Genomic DNA, 13,793 nt, shown 5'->3' on the forward strand with positions numbered 1-13,793 from the left:
ATTTCCCCCAGAAAATACGTACACAAGAACCAAACCAGCTCAGTCATTTCTGTATAGGAACTTTGTAACAGATTTGTCATTGACTGTCACAATAGACATTCTGTATTATTTCCTTTACTTACATTGAGTAATTTTATAACTTTCAAAATTAGACATATTTCCTCCAGTAGTAACTCAGATTTTTCTGTGAAGGCATATTGAATTGAAACCTCAGAGTTCTTGGCAATGAGGAGCATATGTCTTTATATTATTAAACAACTATGTATCAAGTGTCTGCAGCACTATCCATCTTGAATTAGGATTATATTCCTCCCAATGTCTAGCCATATAAGAACAAGGGAAACAGCGTCATCTACAAGGCACCACACATTAACATATCAGCACACTGTACATCACTATAGTCACTATCTAGGAAACACGTATTTAATCTCTCCTCCCCATGATGGCTTTAAAAAAGATAAAAATTATTAATCTCCAGCAAAAGAATCTGTGCTTTAGACTTGCAGCATTTCTATATCCAATTTTCTGAGTGGCTCCAATGGAGAATACAGGTAGGTTTGCTGAGTAATAAATTAGGGAAATAGAAACAAAATGCAAAGTACCCACCAATTATGACCCAGAAACTCTCCTAGGCCAAGGTCATCTCAGAGACAATAATCAACACTGCAGAGTCTTTCAGAACTCTTGATTTTAGGGAAAGGTGTACACTGTGTGGTAGATGGGTAGCCCACAGTGGCCAGTAGCCTAGGACAGAGTCATAGCTCACCCTTCTCCTACCCCCTGAATGCCAACCCCCTTCTAAGAACTAGAAAGTACTGTATATGAGATGACAGTCATACAAACCCCAGTTCTGCAGTAGCATTAGGGGAAGTTTTAGCAAGCCAAATACTGTTCCAGAAAAGAGACTCTAATCCTGGAATTTAGAGTAGGCTATATCAGAATGGCAAAATACCTCCACAAAGGTAATTAAAATTTAACATCTGTAGGGAAAAGATACTTATGACTGAAGTAACAGTGATGTCCCAGCCATATAAGCCCTGCTTTATAATTGAATAGCAATAATTATGTTCACATTCTTCCTATTTCAATCTCAGAAAATATCATTATTTTGTATTATTACTCATACATCACACTAAAAGCAAATGGATTTTATAAGCAAAGGCAGTATCGGATAACAGCTGCAGTACTGAGATAAAATTATCTTCCTTAAAGGTTTGATTGAGCTTATCTAAAAATGTCGATCTCAAAATAAATCACAAACATTGATCTCACACAAGAATAACACGATTTTAAAGTTCAGCCTGAACAGAAGAAAGAAAAAATCCTCTTCAGAATACTGATGACTAGTTTTGTGGTTCAATTAGCAGAACACATATAGGACTAGATGCTCAAGTGATCATGCGTAAGTCATTTTTACAGACTAAGGTCCATTTCAGATCAAGAACTGTGTATGACAAAAAAACAACCCCGAAGTATTATGTCTTAAAACAATGCCCCTAATGAGGTGATTGAGAAAAGTCTAGTTATATGGCATGCAGGTGCGCATTTGCAGTTACATTATCATCATCAGAAATGCCCGGTTTCAATGGGAAAATTCAGAGGCCTCTGATAAATATTAGTGGCATTCCATCCAAGTACATCTTCCATAACCAGAATGTAAATCATTAGTAGCTTCTTATACTGTAAATGCTTCTAAATGAAAGCCCATTCTAATGTGTTTCAGAGACTGCTAAATGCACTGAAGTAGTTAATGATGTATATATTAAACTTCTCACATCCCACATACTAGCGGGTTCATCCACAAAAATGAAGACATGATTTTAGTGGTTTGTTAACATATTGTGATCATTTTCTGAACGAGTTCTACCCTTATTGTTATGAGAGTTTTACTCTTGTTGCTTATCTTCTTCCCCGTAAAAGATAAACAGAACATAGGCTTTTACATTTCACTGTTTTATATTTTTCTTAAAGGGGTTAGATCTTAAGCTATGCATAAACATCAGTTGATTCTAACATTATGAGAAATAACTGTTTGAGATACTCTGGAGGAACTTGGAGATCTGTCTTTCTTGGAGATATTCAGGAACCATGGACATGGTCCTGGACAACTGGCTCCGGATGGCCCTACTTGAGCAGGGGGGTTGGACCAGACAGCCTCCAGAGGTCCCTTCCAACCTCAACCATTCTGTGATTTTATGATTCTTTATGGTTTCGAGCAATATTTCCTACTAGATTGCAAATGGATTTCTTATTAACTGATTATTTATTTATTGATTACTCCCCTTCCAAATTAAGAAACAAAAAGAATACTTTTTTCCTATTGGCTATAGCTAAATACTGTTATGTCTGGGATTCCCTCCAGGTAGCTCACTTGGATTAGTTCCCAAATAGCTTTGGTTAAAGTTAACTTACTACCATTTTCTGACCTTAAAATGTCTATTGAATTCAAAGCATGATAAATGTGTTTCTTCCCTTCTGATTTGTAGTATACACCTGGACTTAACAAGGATTCAAACATTACTAACAAAATGTTGGTTATCACTGTTGAAAGGCTATGTGTAATTAAGAAAAAGGACCTATCTCACAGTAGAACACATTGTCATCAAATAATGTTACCATGTGTAAATTTAAACATCCAATACACACACATTTTCAATATGCACCCTAATCCTTAAATGTTCATATAAAAGATGTAAAGTTGTTCACAAAGCAGGCAGACTTCATATCTACTTTGCAGTGAGCTCTTGCTGATTTAGTCCTCATTTTTCCCACTCGAAACATTCATAATTCATTGTTTTCTATATCTTTTTATCCATTTTTTTCATCCTCAGAAAATAGGGTATATTACCAGAGGTATATACCTCTGAACACATGTATATTCATGAGCAAGACCCTTAGCTATACAGGAGATTTTAACTCTTTTTGAACGGCAAACAGGCCAGAAGGGGAAATATAAAAGCATACATTTGAAACAGCATGGAACTTTTCTTACTTATGATCAGCTGAGGAAGAAGGATGACAGCAATAAAGATGAGAAACCTTGCAACTGAAGAAAACGAAACATGCACAAGAGAAATACAGTATATTCCCGCATGTTGCTTCATAAACCCAAATCTCCCCTAAATAGTTGATTTATAGTTCAAAATCCACTTCAATGACACACAGTTGACGAGATGCAAACAAAACTGAGGTTTCCCACAAGTAGGCCTCTGGAACATGGTATACTTAAATCACAAAGCTTCAATGCACTTAGACCATAATTATGGCAATACTCTTCTCCAGTCTCTCAAAACTCGTAAGATTCTTTTAACATTGAGTGTTAAGTCACCTTTGGTTTATTAGATCTACTGCAGCACAGAATTACTCACATATTGTCTTGATGGCGCTTGGAAGGAGGGCTTCAAATATAAGGAAGTTCAGTTGTAATCACTAGAAGGACTGAACACAAGAGAGACCAGACATCTAAGTGCCTGAGCCTCACCTTCCAAAGCTTTCAGGCAGTTTTAATTTTGTGTGTCAGCTGCAGAGCAGGCAATGAGGTCCTGGAAACTCACTATAAGATCCAAAGTTTATCTTTAAAAATTGAAATTAAGTCCAGGACTTGATGGAAAATTCATTTAACTACAAACATCTGCTTTTATGTGGCACTCTTCCTTGTTAAAATCTGAAGAATGAAATGAGACAGTGCTCTAAAAAAGCCATTGATAGTACATTGTGATCACTTGCGTACTCAACTATTCGTTGAGCCCGGTGCCTGACCCATATTGCTTCAAATCAAGATTAGTATCAAATGTAGCATTGGTTTCACAGACTTTACAGATGTGCTCGTAGAATCAAAAGCACTGACTAGCCTTAACGAAAATTCCAAAGCAAGAATTAACGCTGGAGAAGGTAGCCATGGGACCTTGTCACAGCTTTCATAAAATTCACCACATGGGATGCTTGTTTGGGTACAGCACAGAATGAGTTTCACATGTCTTACACTTCTAAAGTTCTAGATGTGTTTATTCATTGAAACCCTCTGAGATATTTTCTATGTGCAGTCTGTATTCTAGCCTTGGGAGAACAACAAAGCCACATTTATTTTCAAAATTATACCTTTTCTTTTTTTCCCAAACTTTTCACATTTTTAACTTTGAATTTTATATCATCCTAACAGGTAACAAATCACAGCACAGAACAAATTTATTTCCTGAAATGACTTAAAAATCAAGAGTACAAAAACTGGAAACAAGGACATACAGCTTACGATTAATCTGATGCAAGTGTTGAAATGATACAACCAAAAAGGCTAAAGTGCAAAATGAGTAACGACTATCAAAGAACAAAAAAAAAGCCACAAAAAAGAAATACTTTATATAAATACACTAGGAAAGGAGGACAAAGTAAAATACAGAACTAGTACATCAAAGAGAAGGAAAGCAAATAACAGATGATACAAAGAAATCCCAGTGTTCAATACTTTCACTGCTTCAGTCTTTAAAAAAAAAAAAATTAATTGTGGCCAGATGCTTAACGCTAGTGATTTTAAGAGGAAAAACTGCAAGCCAGATGATGGAAAGCTGAAAGATACTCTGATGACTTAGATACATTCAAGTTGGCAGAATCTTGTGAAATTCACTCCAGACAACTAACTAGCTGAAGAAACCTCTAATCCATTAGCAACTGTCTTTCAGGAATGGAGAGGACAGAAAAAAGCAAATACCATATCTTTCTTCAGAGAAGAAAAAGGGAAGACATGGGGAACTACTAACCAGCAAGCCTAAATCTGACAGCAGCAAGAATATTTGACAAAATTGTTAAATAAACAATTTAACATCTAATGGATAGGAAAGCTAATAAGAACCAGCCAACATGAATTTATCAAGAATGAATCACATCAAATCAGTCTTTCTCAACTGGGAAACTTGCCTAGTGGATAAGAGGAGGAAGTAGATGTAAAATACTTCAGCTAAAATAAGACTTCATTTACTGTCCTAGATGATACTCCAGTAAACAAATCAGAGAATTACATTCTAGGTGAAATCACTGCAAGGTAGATAAGCATCTGGTGGGAGAAAAACGCACTTACTGAGTAGCTTTCAAGGGCTGGTTGTCAGATCTGAAATGGAATCATGAAGAGGTCTGACAATATTTCCATTAATGATCTGGATGAAGAAATAGAGAGCACATTCATGAAAGTGAAGTTAGTATCAGGCTGCAAGTGATTTAAAGCACTCCAGGGGGTAGGATTAAAATTCCATATTATCTTGATAAGTCATAAGAAAACATCAAGTACTAGCAAGAAACAGTGAAGAATGTTTCATTTGTGAAATAGCTCTATGAAAACCTGACTCCAACAACACTGACCGGGTACATTCACTTCCAGTCCAAGTGTAGAACCCAGAAGAGCTGTAGTGTTTTGCACTCCAGTTAGAAAACTGTGGCAAAGAGAGGCCCAGAATGCTGCAAACGGTATTGTAGGTATAAAGAAGCCAGAGCTCAGTGGAACCTACACAATATTCACAATGAAAGACAAAGATGTAGGATTGAAGAGTGTATTTAGTCTTTATTATTGAACTCTCACATCTGATTGGTTTGAATCTCCAGACAGTGAATAAATAACCCTTTCTGAAATTGAAAAAAAATTGTTTCTGTAACTGTGTTAAGCTTGGTTACAAGTCTCTAAAGGAGAAAGGCTTGAAAATTACACTGCATCCATCACAGTAACACAGTCAGGCAATGGTGGGGCTGCAAACCAGAGACCCTCAACTGGAGGTTGTTTAGCTCCTTAGGGGCAGATAGACCAATTTACTAGAAACGTATTTGCAAAGAGCCCTGTAACTATACTACTATAATTCACATAAATATGAAAATTGCTCAGAATATAATTGTGGTGATCAGCCTAAAACATTTAGGAGAGAGGGAATTTGGGCAAACTAGTTTTGGGTATTTGACACAATTTGGAAAAATGCTGAATCTCAAAATTATCCACAAAACAGATCTTCCGTTCTTCATTCAGCTCTGTTTCTGAGCTCACCATCTGCAATTCCTCCAGTGAATCAAGAAGTGCCATGGATAAAATTTAATGAGAGGAAAAAGAAAATATTTCTCATTCAAATGTTTCCCAGACCACACCATACTTAGTTTTCATGTACCATGGCAGACAGTACTTTTCTTACTTTGATAATCGCTAGTAGTGTTTGCTCCCACCAACGTACTTCAGAATTCTCTTCTACAGGAAACAAAACAAAAAATCCTATTCCTCATCATATCCAGTAATTCTCAGAGCTACTCCTTACATAAGCATGATATTTTTAAACAGTGCTCCTGTTTAACTATGTCTTTTAAGGGATAATACTTAGGGTTTGTTATTAACTAATTGGCTACCATGCTTTTGAGTATTTATTTGAGATGCTTTAAGATATTTACTTGAATTGCTTTTGAAAACTGGAATTAATTAATTGGGGTCAAGGATACAAAACACCTAATTATTTTTCAATGACAGATCTAATCTCCATCAGTGAGGTTAAAGTTTCACAAAGGTTAATCCAATCTAACTGCCACCACCCAAAGGAGCAGTCTTACTGTTGCACGTTCCCACCACTTTCCTTAAACCAGCCTCTTGTGTTGATCTCCTTATGAACTAATTCAGCTCACTAAACTAGCAGAAAACCATGTAACAACAACAACAAAAAAAAAAAAAAGATACGTTCAGGGGAAGTAGTTTCAGTCAGCAGGAATGCTGCTAAATTATCTTAGACTTTCTGTGAACCTCATCAACAGGGATGTAACTGTTGATGTCAATGAACTTGGTCTTCACTGACTAGAAGACCACCTTCTTGATATATACCTCCAAATTACAATTCAGGCTGCATGATTACATCAAAAAACTAAAATCAATCAACTTACTGCGAGACAGATTCTCAAGGGCTTTTCCAAGTTTTTTGCTCTCTTGAAGAATATGATTTAGTTCATCAAAATCATGGTTCTCCGGTTTTGTCCTCCAATCCCATTTAGGATGCTCTATTGACCTTGGCACTAAATATACACAGATATATAGATGAAGTTTAGACTTGGTAGTTCAGACTGCTACAGTAGAAAAAAAAAAGCTGCACAATGAGTTTATAAGCTCAAGTACCTTGAGTGGAAATTATTTAACTATTTTAACAGCTGGAAATATTTTCTTTGATCAATGTGAAGTAAAAAGGAAAACATCTACGAATAAATGCATACTTATGATGTTTCTTGTGACTAAATTCATTGGTAAACAGGAATAATTAATATTAACAATTAAAAATAATAAAAATAATGCAAGAACAGAAAAATGTAATAAAAATACTGCATATGAAGGTAATTCATTTACACCAAAATAGAATTGTGAGTCCTAGGGGCCAATAAAGAAAAATGTCAAAATGAAAATGAGTAACTGGTACTTTTGGCTTCACTACTTATTTTATCAAAAAGGAAAAAAGAAATATTTTAATTAATGTTTTAAAACAACATGTATATACTTTTTAAAAAAAAAATCATAAAGTGTAGATAACAGAGTTCATAAAAACAGTGAAACAAAATATGTCCCTATTGTTCATGCTGTACAGCCTATAAACTTTATTCCAATACTTAAATAAACTTGTTTTTTGGGTCACACAGTCCTAAGCTTACAGTCATTATCAATTACCAGAAGCTTTGACTTAATTTTAAAATAACAGCTTCTCAACTGCTGAACTAACTTTACCTACAATGGCAGGGAAGAAAAAGAGTTTCTGAGATATGTAGGACCCACAATGAACAGAGCTGCATTGACGAATGTGAACATTTTGAACAATTTGTAGAAATGAGAACAAGAACGATGCTGTCTCTGGAACTGCAGTTTAACATGTTCTTTTTGCCAGTGTTCTGAACTAAGCGATCTGCTGCCTTTACCACCAAACGCAATTGTTGGGTTGTCTCCAAACACAGTATTGCCGTGCTGAGAACTACACATGTTGGTGTGAAGATGATGATGCCTAGTCCACATTCCCAGCAGAAAGAACCAGTTGCATTTACCAATGGCTGGCAGCTACTCACTTAAAATTAACTTCAAAAACGAAGTCTATAATGACCAATATATCCTGGCCAGTTTTGAAATTTGTATTTATTATTTCAACAGCTGACAACTAATTTATGCTTACAAACTTCATTTTCATTACCAGCTAAGAAGGAAACTAGCAGACTCCTACAGATAGTGCAAAAAAAGTGATATCTTGTGATCATTTGGAATTTCAGAGTGCTTTCATGATGGAATGGGGAAATTATTCTCTGACTTCGAGTTCTGGTATCTATCACAAAATGTGTTAAATAACTGTTGCTATAGAAATTTGCCTTATTGCTGACTGCCCTCTGTGTGAATATAGAATCTACTCCACTATGGATCAACTCCACAGGGGAAAGCTGAAGTTAAGTCAATAGCCACCTTTTCCAGGTAAAGAAATGGGACAATGGTATGTTTAAGTCCTCCTCTCACAAAGAAAGTCATTCCATCTCCCGTAGACATAAACCAAGCCGTCTTCAAACCGGACATCTATACAGAGTCTGACAACCCGGACTATATTCTGATCTGTAACACTCACTCAGGAACCTGAATAAGTGTTAGGGAAATTAATACATTAGACAGAAGTTACAGACATTCTCAAAGACAGAAGACAAAGGAGATATTAAAAAGGGCCTACAGAGATAAGAGTAGCAGGAAAGAGACACGGGAAGCCTCAGTGAGGACGAGAGAGGGGCAAGCTGGAGTGTCGGAGTCCTGTTCTGCTTTGTGTTCAAGAGAGAAAAGTCATGTATTTGCTTCTGAGGACAATGGAAATAAGCTATGATGGTTCTTAGTGAATAGATACAGGTCTTAAGGCATTAGGTTATGACTAGCCTCTACTCAGATGGACAGCTTATAATTTTTGTAGATACTTTTAAATGCCAATCATTTAACTTATAATTCCCTAGTTTAGGAATCGCTATGTTCATTAAAGGTTATCTAAATTTTTGTGTGACCAAAAATTGCCTCCATTCATAGACCCTAGCATAATTAACTTAAATAGGACAACTTCAATATTTCTCATCCTTTCTCTTATTTACAGAAAACAAAATGTTCCATTTAGTATTTTTTTCCAAACTTTTACTAACTGTAAATATAAAGAATCAGTAAACTAGAAAAGAAATTTTATAATGAGGTCTCTCTATTTTTGTTCACCTTTGTTTTATTTTGAAAACACATGCTCCTTTACTGCCTGCTATTTCAGCCACCTCAATTCTCCCTTCAGTGTACCAACACTGTGTTCTACAGCATCACTCACTCTAGCCTGCTAGTGGTTTGACAGACTTTTCTTTCCATGTTTATACTGAACTCACTACACCACAGAAATCTCACAGTATCACCATAATACAAACGGGCAATAATTTAATGTAGTAAAACCATGTACAAAGATGGCAAAACCTTAGAAATTTTCTGCAACCTGGAAGCTCAACAAGCTGGAATTCGGTATAATGCCAATTTGAAACAAACCACATTTTTCAAAATACCAAAGGACATAATTTTTGAGAAACCATATGATTTTGAAATAAAATTTGTCACGGGACAGAAGCTGACTGAAACAAATATAAGTTCTACTCAACAGCTGTGGAGTTTCCAGGATCAACAGCTGCCAAGTATATGGACCAACCTGCATCAAGAAAATGAGAGTATCAAGACTCTGTCCTTGGAAAGACGGGAAACTTGCTAAAGAGACAATGGTCTTGTCCCTAGTTTCAGAGAAATGTCCCACAAACACAGGAAGCTTGGACTGCATCTCACTAGATAGAGAGTGCGAAACCAGTCAAAAACATGGTGGAAATTTGCTCTGCATGCTGGTGTATTACAGTCTGTGTTTCAGTGAACCGTTTTGTGCTTCAGTGAAAATGTACCAAAACAGATGTTGCTGTCATGGAATATTTCTGAGTTTCAATATAATTCGTTTCAACAATGAGTTTGGCTCATTCTATTGAACCAAAACTGAGGGGAAAGTTAAGCAGAGTTAGAACTGATTGAAATTTCTATTACTCCTACAGAAGACACAGTTGTTCTTGCCTACCTACTCTTCCAACTTAATGAATAGTTACAACAACTAAAATCTACTTCATTATATCGTGTCATGTGTGTCTCCCTTCAGGGTTCATTTTCTGCTTGCTTACAAATATTTTAAAACCATAAACTTGTATCTTCCCAACTACAGGATCAACAAGCACTGGTTATTTTCAAATGAACAGCTTTGTGTGAAGCATGCAAAACTGTATAAAGATCATATGACCCTTCCTTGAGATCTTTTGGAACATATGATATTCTGTATGTATGAAGTTCATCATATAACACTTCCATGGATGTCACTACACCCTTAGAAAAATCCTTTCATAATATACTGACCTTCCTCTTTCCTTTACTCACTCATTCCTCAAAATCATTATATCAGTAATTTTAAATCCCTCATCACATAACCTGCCTCAACCTCATCTCTGTTATTTGAGAAATTTATGTAACACTTCCTCTTGAAATTATTTTCCTATGATACAGAAGATTTATTACATATGCACAATAGTATTTGCATAGAAATATTTAGGTTTATATGGAGCTGAGATCTCCATATCGCATGTTAGAAGACTGCAAAGACATGCTTTCCAATATTTTTGATTTTCTGGTGGCACCCCCCTCCCCAGCAAATGCACATCAGAATCATTCACAGATGTGTTATGAATTCTGTCACAAATCAGCAGACCTTTATTTTCTACTGGGTGATGGTACAAGATCAGTACTATTTTTATCTACATATAAATACATGTCTTTTTGAGACGTGATTTGCAGACAGAATCAGACCAGTTGCTCATTAAAACCCACATTTCATTAATACATTGTATGACCATCTTACATGTCAAAGAACAAAAATGTGTTATTACTGAACATAAAAATGCTCATGTATTTAAAACTCTCAATAGCATTCCAACTAGAGTTCTTTCATAATGCAGCCAAACTGGTTTACACAGTATCTGGATATTAAAAAGGCTAAGAGGATGATGGCTTAGAGTCCTAGACTGACATGGGCAATTACAAATACACAACATTGTAATTTTAAATGAGATATGGTGAAAATGGCGAATTGAAGCAGAGTGAAAGTCAGATCTGTGATCTGATTTAAAACGGAGGTGGTGAAGAGATCAACCTACTTTGCTTCCCAGCTAGCTACTTTTAGGCAAGAACTCTGTTTCACAAACTATTTAGAAATTTCCAAATTTGTTGTTCTTCAAATACAGAATGTGATCATCTAAACATTTCATTAGATATATTTACACGCACACACACACTAGGAGCCCTAGCTTCAAGCCTCCTCTTTGCCAGACAACAGCAGAATCTTCTGCTTAATTATGTTTCTGCAAACACCAAACAGGTGGTCAGATCCCTTTGATACCAGGGCTTCTTGTTGGTGTGTTTGTTTCAGGTGTGACTGAGGTCATAACAGGCAGGAGGAGGGACTGGAGGAATCTTTTCAGTAAAAAAGATGAATGCATAAGGAAAAGATATCTGTGCAGGAATAACATGCACAATGCAGTCAACATCAGCTCTGCTGAAGGAAAAAATATTTTCTAATTAAATAAATCAATTCTCCTGATGTTTCCAAAGATTCCTATGAAATGACAATTCTCAGTTCTGAATAAACTTTGGAGTTCAGGATCATTTGAAGAAGATAGCCATAAGACAGCAGCTCTGCAACAGAACATATTACTGCTTAAGGACTCCATTAAATCTTAGGTTCATTTAGGTAGTTTTGGGGGGCTTTTTAGATTGTTGGGCATGGGGGGCTGTTTATTTGTTTTAAAGATTTACTCTCAGATTTTTGTTTAGGTCTCAGCAGGCCCAAAACATTCTGTTTCTCAGAGGAGTCCTTACTACCTCTTTGGAAAAAAATGTACAGTGACACCTGAAGCTGTTTTGAGGTACAAGCTAAAGGCACAAAATAAATGGAATATGCTGTGCACATCTGGACAGAATAATAAATATCTTCTGAACATGCTTGCTTTCTGCTGATCTGAGTGGTTGAAGGGGCATACGGTACCCACTGAATTTGGCACAAATCCAGGGATAAAAAAAATCAAAAATACACCAGTATTAATTTGGTTGTTGGTAGAAAATAAGAGAAGAAAGATACGGCAAAAAGGCACATAGCCTCTGTGACAGCAGTTCAAAAAAACGTAGTTCAAATACACAAGGTATTTTCCAAAAGTTGCAGAGACAAATATTTTCAGGAGTAAGTCAGTTATGAAAATAATAGGAGGAATCAAGATTTAAAATAGTGGTATGGACAAGAAAATAGGTAAGGCCATAAACGGAGAAGCATGGAATCAGAGGATAATTAGGCTGGAAAGGACCTCTGAGAGTCTTCTAGTCCGACCTGCTGCTTGAAACTGGTCCATTGAAGGCACGCTGCTCAGACTACACAGTTAAGTTTTGAGTATCTCTCAGTATGGAGATTCTACACCCTCTCTGTAGAAAGTGTTCCAGTGTTTAACCACCCTTACAGTATAATTTTCATTGCCTCTTATCCTTTCAGTACACACCTTCAAGAAGAAACTGGCTATGTCTTCTCTACCACCCTCCAGTGTATAGTTGATGGTGACAATAAAATCTCCCCTCAGCTTTCATTTCTTCAGGATGAAAACCCAACCTCCTTGAGCTTTTCCTTGTCCATCACATGCTCTAGACGTCTCATCATCTTGGTGGACCTCCACTGGACTTGCTCCGATACACCATTGCCTGTACTGCCGTACTCCAGATGCCACCTCAATAGTATGAAATAAACACTTCTGGCTATACTCTTGCTAATGCAGCCTAGTATGCAGCTCACCTTCAGTGCTGCAAGAGCACACAGCCACAGCTGGCTCATATTCAAGTTCTTATCCATTAGCCCACCAGGACTTTTTCTGCAAAGCTACTTTCTAGCCATTCAGACCCCATTTTATACTATTGCTCAGGGTTATTCCATCCGAGATCCAGGATTTTGCATTTGCCTGTGTTGAACTTCTGTGCTGGTTTTGGCAGCACCCAGGAGCTGGCAGTGGAGGCAGTGGGGCTGGTGGCGTGGCTGGCCACGCTCTGCCGGGCCCTGTGGTGGCAGAAGGCCGAGGGAGACGAGGCGGGCTGGGCCCAGGTGCGGGAGAAGGCAGAGGTGGTGCAGCGGGAGCTGCGGGAGGTCATGTAGCTCCCAGGATTACGAAGCAAATATCTCTTCCTCCCTTGTCTCTGCTGTGGAGGAACTATCCCGAGAGGTCCAGCAACTCAAGGAAGATATGTCCTACTCCTCACCTCTACAAGCTAGCATCTCAGCTGTTAGGAATAAGCGTCCTTTTGCTCAAAGGAGAGGATACACACCACGGGCCACCCTATGGTTCTACCTGCATGACCACAGAGAGGACATGATGAGGTGGGATGGCAAGCCTACCTCGACCCTAGAGGCACAAGTACGTGAACTGCAAGGAAGAACAATCACTCAGGGAGGTTCTTCCAGGAAAGCTGCTGCTCCAATTTCCAGTGAGCAGTTCTCCAGACAAGAGTAGAAGTGCTGATTTTATTTCTGAGCTTAATAGAGAGGCTCTTGATTCACATTTACAGGAAGTGAGTTGCAAATGCCATGATCAGGCCTAGAGGGGCCCTGCCTCCAGCCAGGTGGAGAAAAGGAATAACTGGGCTTACTGGACTGTGTGGATCCGATGGCCTGGCATATCTGACCCACAGGAGTATAAAGGTTTAGTGGACA

The 13,793-nt window shown here is 37.4% G+C and overlaps 1 protein-coding gene across 1 annotated transcript in view; it reads right to left on the reverse strand.

Annotated features, from left to right (window-relative positions):
* C2H8orf34 (chromosome 2 C8orf34 homolog) overlaps positions 1-13,793 on the reverse strand; it is a 170,844-nt gene that overhangs the window by 117,806 nt on the left and 39,245 nt on the right. Inside the window, exon 4 of the mRNA XM_064442579.1 lies at positions 6,892-7,020. Coding sequence (XP_064298649.1) covers positions 6,892-7,020 — 129 coding nt within the window. The remainder of the gene's footprint in view (positions 1-6,891; positions 7,021-13,793) is intronic.

The sequence above is a fragment of the Phalacrocorax carbo genome, chromosome 2 (assembly GCF_963921805.1).
Source record: "Phalacrocorax carbo chromosome 2, bPhaCar2.1, whole genome shotgun sequence".
Taxonomy (NCBI): domain Eukaryota; kingdom Metazoa; phylum Chordata; class Aves; order Suliformes; family Phalacrocoracidae; genus Phalacrocorax; species Phalacrocorax carbo.